The sequence below is a fragment of the Chiloscyllium plagiosum genome, chromosome 16, assembly GCF_004010195.1.
Source record: "Chiloscyllium plagiosum isolate BGI_BamShark_2017 chromosome 16, ASM401019v2, whole genome shotgun sequence".
In the NCBI taxonomy this organism is placed as follows: Eukaryota; Metazoa; Chordata; class Chondrichthyes; order Orectolobiformes; family Hemiscylliidae; genus Chiloscyllium; species Chiloscyllium plagiosum.
This window is the reverse complement of record NC_057725.1, coordinates 69,053,175-69,057,567: the sequence shown is the minus strand read 5'-3', so window position 1 is coordinate 69,057,567 and position 4,393 is coordinate 69,053,175. Positions and strand designations below refer to the sequence as shown.

The following is a 4,393-nucleotide window of genomic DNA, read 5'->3' as shown; positions in this document are numbered from 1 at the left end:
ATCCCTAATCAGTCCTTGCCTTTCCAAATACATGTACATCCTGTCCCTCAGGATTCCCTCCAACAACTTGCTCACCACCGACATCAGGCTCACCGGTCTATAGTTCCCTGGCTTGTCATTACCACCTTTCTTAAACAGTGGCACCACGTTTGCCAACCTCCAGTCTTTCAGCCCCTCACCTGTGACTACCTATGATCTAAATATCTCAGCAAGGGGCCCAAAAATCATCTCCCTAGCTTCCCACAGAGTTTTCGGGTACACCTGATCAGGTCCTGGGGATTTATCCACCTTTATGCATTTCAAGGCATCCAGCACATCCTCCTCTGTAATATGGACATGTTTCAAGATGTCACCATCTATTTCCCTACATTCTGTTTCTTCTATGTACTTTTCTACAGTAAACATTGATGCAAAGTACTCGTTTAATATCTCCCCCATCTAGTGCGGCTCCACATAAATGCCGCCTTGCTGATCTTTGAGGAGTAAAAACAAGGACTGCAGATGCTGGAAACCCGAGTCTAGATTAGAATGGTGCTGGAAAAGCACAGCAGTTCAGGCAGCATCCGAGGAGCAGGAAAATCGATGTCTCGGGCAAAAGCCCTTCATCAGGAATAAAGGCAGGGTGCAGTTTTGAGGCACCCTATTCTTTCCCTAGTTACCCTTTTGTCCTTAATGTATTTGTAAACGCCTTCTCCTTAACTCTATTTGCCAAAGCTATCTCATGTCCCCTTTTTGACTTCCTGATTTCCCTCTTAAGTATACTCCTGCTGCCTTTATACTCTTCATATTTCACTCGATCTTTCCCGTCTATACGTGACATACATTTCCTTCTTTTCCTTAACCAAGCCATCAATTTCTTTAGTCATCCAGCATTCCCACTAGCTACCAGCCTTCCCTTTCACCCTGACAGGAATATACTTTCTCTGGATTCTTGTTATCTCATTTCTGAAGGCTTCCCATTTTCCAGCTGTACCTTTACCTGTGAACATCTGCCTCCAATCAGCTTTCAAAAGTTCTTGCCTAATACCGTCAAAATTGGCCTTTCTCCAATTTAGAACTTCAACTTTGAGATCTGGTCTATCCTTTTCCATTTTTAAATCTAATAGAATTATGGTCACTGGCCCCAAAATGGTCCCCCACTGACACCTCAGTCACCTGCCCTGCCTTATTTTCCAAGAGTAGGTCAAGTTTTGCACCTTCTCTAGTAGGTACATCCACATACTGAATCAGAAAATGTTCTTGTACGCAATTAACAAATTCCTCTCCATCTAAACCCTTAACACTATGGCAGTCCCAGTCTATGTTTGGAAGGTTAAAATCCCCTACCATATTCTTACAGATAACTGAGATCTCCTTCCAGATTTGTTTCTCAATTTCCCACTGACTTATTAGGGGGTCTATAATACAATCCCAATAAGGTGATCATCTCTTTCTTATTTCTCAGCTCCATCCAAATAACTTCCCTGGATATATTTCTGGGAATATCTTCCCTAACTCCAGCTGTAATGCTATACCCTTATCAAAAACTCCACTTCCCCTCCTCTCTTGCCTCCCTTTCTGTCCTTCCTGTAGCATTTGTTTGCTGGAACTTGTGGAACTTGCGCACCAGTGGCTGGCCCACATTTGTTGGCAAGTCCCTAATTGTCTTTGGGAATGTGGTGGTGAGTTGTCTTTTTGAACTACTGCAGTCCATGTGCTGTAAGTTGACCCCCAGTGTTGTTAGGGAGGGAATTCCAGGAGTTTGTCAGGGATGTTTCTATCGTTGTCGTTTCTGGTGCCTAAGGTTGATGCCAGGTTTCATTTCTTTGTTGAGACTTCGTAACGGTCGATACAACTGCGTGGTATAGTCAGCCAATTCAGAAGTCAGTTCAGAGTCAGCCAGATTGCTGTGGTCTGGAGTCACATGGATTCCAGACCAAGTGATGCTCACAGATTTTCTTCTGTGAACGACATTGGTGAACCAGATGGGTTTTTCTGACACTCGGCTGTGGTTACATAGTAGTGAATAGATTCTGTATTCCCGATATTAATGGTAACAGAGGAGGGGTGGGGAATGGCAATGGCCTCACACTAAAGGTGACAGAAAAGGGACAGAGTAGTCTGTTGAATACGGACGTGTGGAAGGTGAGGTCAAGGGGACTGTTATTGCGGTCCTGGAAGGGAGGGGAAGGGTAGAGCAGGAGTGTAGGAAATACAGCTGGAGCCTGGGGGTGGAGGTGGGTGGTATACGTAGCTGGTGATGAACATATTGGACACACCGGTGTGGATGGATGGTGCTGTTTTGGATAGAGCGGGAATCTGAAACCCTCCAACAAGTGGGCGGCACGGCGGCACAGTGGTTAGCACTGCTGCCTCACAGCGCCAGAGACCCGGGTTCAATTCCCGACTCAGGCGACTGAATGTGTGGAGTTTGCACGTTCTCCCCGTGTCTGCGTGGGTTTCCTCCGGGTGCTCCGGTTTCCTCCCACAGTCACAAAGATGTGCAGGTCAGGTGAATTGACCATGTTAAATTGCCCGTAGTGTTAGGTAAAAAGGGGTACATGTGGTGGGTGGGTTGCGCTTCGGCGGGTCGGTGTGGACTTGTTGGGCCGAAGGGCCTGTTTCCACACTGTAAGTAATCTAATCTAATCTAATCTAATCTAAAATCGGGTCAGATTTACCAGCGGGGGGAGATGCAGAGCTTCTCTGAAGAGAATTCCAGAGCTTGGGGCTTTGAAAATGTAAGGCATGGCTATGAATCCTGGACAAGGAAGAGGAACATAGGAACAGGAATAGGCCATTGAATCAGTCCTACATGGTCTTACAGGTCCAGAAGTGGAGGAGTGTAGTTACCTCAGGGTATGGACTGGAGGTTACAGAGTTGGAGAGTGGGGGGGGGCTGAGACAAGGAGGGATATGAAATTTAAAGGGAATGGACTAGGCCTATGAGAAGGGGGTTGATGGGTGTGTGACAAATGGGAGGCATGGTGTGAATCTGTTCTGTAAGTACTAACCCTGTGCGTTTTCATCCCAGATGCTCCGGTGCAAGAGGAGGTGAACCTTTTGTCTCAGTTCAGACGCACGTAAGTGATTCTCTGTTACTCCTCAGGATCACCCTGACGGGACAAAGTTAGCAGGAAGGGCAGGAGGCAACAGAGAAGGTACACTGAGATATAGAGAGGGGAGTGAGTGAACTGCAAGGTCTTAAAGGGTCACAAGGTGTGAGGTTATTCACTTTGATCGTAAAATCACGTATTTTTTGAAAGGTTTAGAAGTTGTAAGAGGTATTGTTCAGAGGCTTAGGTATGGTTATGCAAAAACACAGTTGCCATATGCAGGAAGGCAAATGGTATTCCTTCTTTTATTCCTGCACTCCAATGCTCTTGTAATGAGGAAGTCTTGTCCCAGTTGTTTGTTGAGTCCACTGCTGGAATACTGTGTGCAGTTTTGTTCTCTGTTCTCCGTACTGAAGGAAGAATGTCCTTACATTGGAGACAGTATAGGGCAGGTTCACCAACTAGGTCCCTGAAGTGGGGAACCACTGTGGGATGAAAGGCTGAGTAAATCAGGTCTACGTTCCCAAAATGGAGGGACATGGAAGTGGGGTTGAACCCAAGGTGGTTTTGAATGGTGATGTAGCCTCGACAGGCTGGATGATCCACTTGTTTCCTGTGCCTTGGCTTGACAAACTCCACCTCGTACCCCTCCACCTTATTCCTGGAATGCCAACCAAATCATTTGAAGCCAGAACTTCCAACAAATCCATCATCATGTCGGGCCACTTGTCTCTGCACTGGAGCTGTAGGTGGGCTAGGCCAAGTCAGGTCAGGCCAGGCCAGTATTTGCCAGTCTGTGGCCTAGGATAGCTGGTACCATCGGGGTGAACACACTCACTGAGCAAGTCAGAATGTGCCAGTCCAGTTGAGTCCACTGCCAATGGATTCTCTGGGGATGGATCTCCCTATTGGGTAGCTTGGTACCCTCATTCCTGATGAAGGGCCCATGCCCATGTTCGGCTCCTCGGATGCTGCCTGACCAGCTGTGCTTTGCCAGCACCACTCTAATCTTGGCATCCATCCCATGCCTGAGGCAGGGAGGGTAGCCAGGCAGCTCCCACAAGGTCCAAGGTGCCAATGTATTGGTCTACTTCTGTAGCCCAGTTCATCGGTCAAATGTGTGTCAGTGTAAGCTGGTAGATGATTGGTTCAATGTGGCTGCTCACTGATTGCTACAGGAAGCCAGTGTGTAACCCACCCGATTCCTGCAGCCTCTCAGCTGCTTTGCCTTGGTGGATCAGCAGTTTTTCCAGGTTTTGAAATGTAGGCCATGGTGACTGAGAAGTGCTGGGGAATATCTGAGATTGTATGTGGACTTGTCACTGGGATCGACTTGAATCAGACAGTTACCGGACACA

At 47.3% G+C, this 4,393-nt stretch overlaps 1 protein-coding gene across 1 annotated transcript in view; it reads left to right on the top strand.

Annotated features, from left to right (window-relative positions):
• Positions 1-4,327, top strand: part of LOC122557998 (myosin-binding protein C, cardiac-type-like) — a 17,821-nt gene extending 13,494 nt beyond the window's left edge. The window contains exons 7-8 of the mRNA XM_043706302.1: positions 3,014-3,062; positions 4,303-4,327. Coding sequence (XP_043562237.1) covers positions 3,014-3,062; positions 4,303-4,312 — 59 coding nt within the window. The 3' untranslated portion in view covers positions 4,313-4,327. The remainder of the gene's footprint in view (positions 1-3,013; positions 3,063-4,302) is intronic.
• The last annotated feature ends 66 nt before the right edge of the window (positions 4,328-4,393 follow it).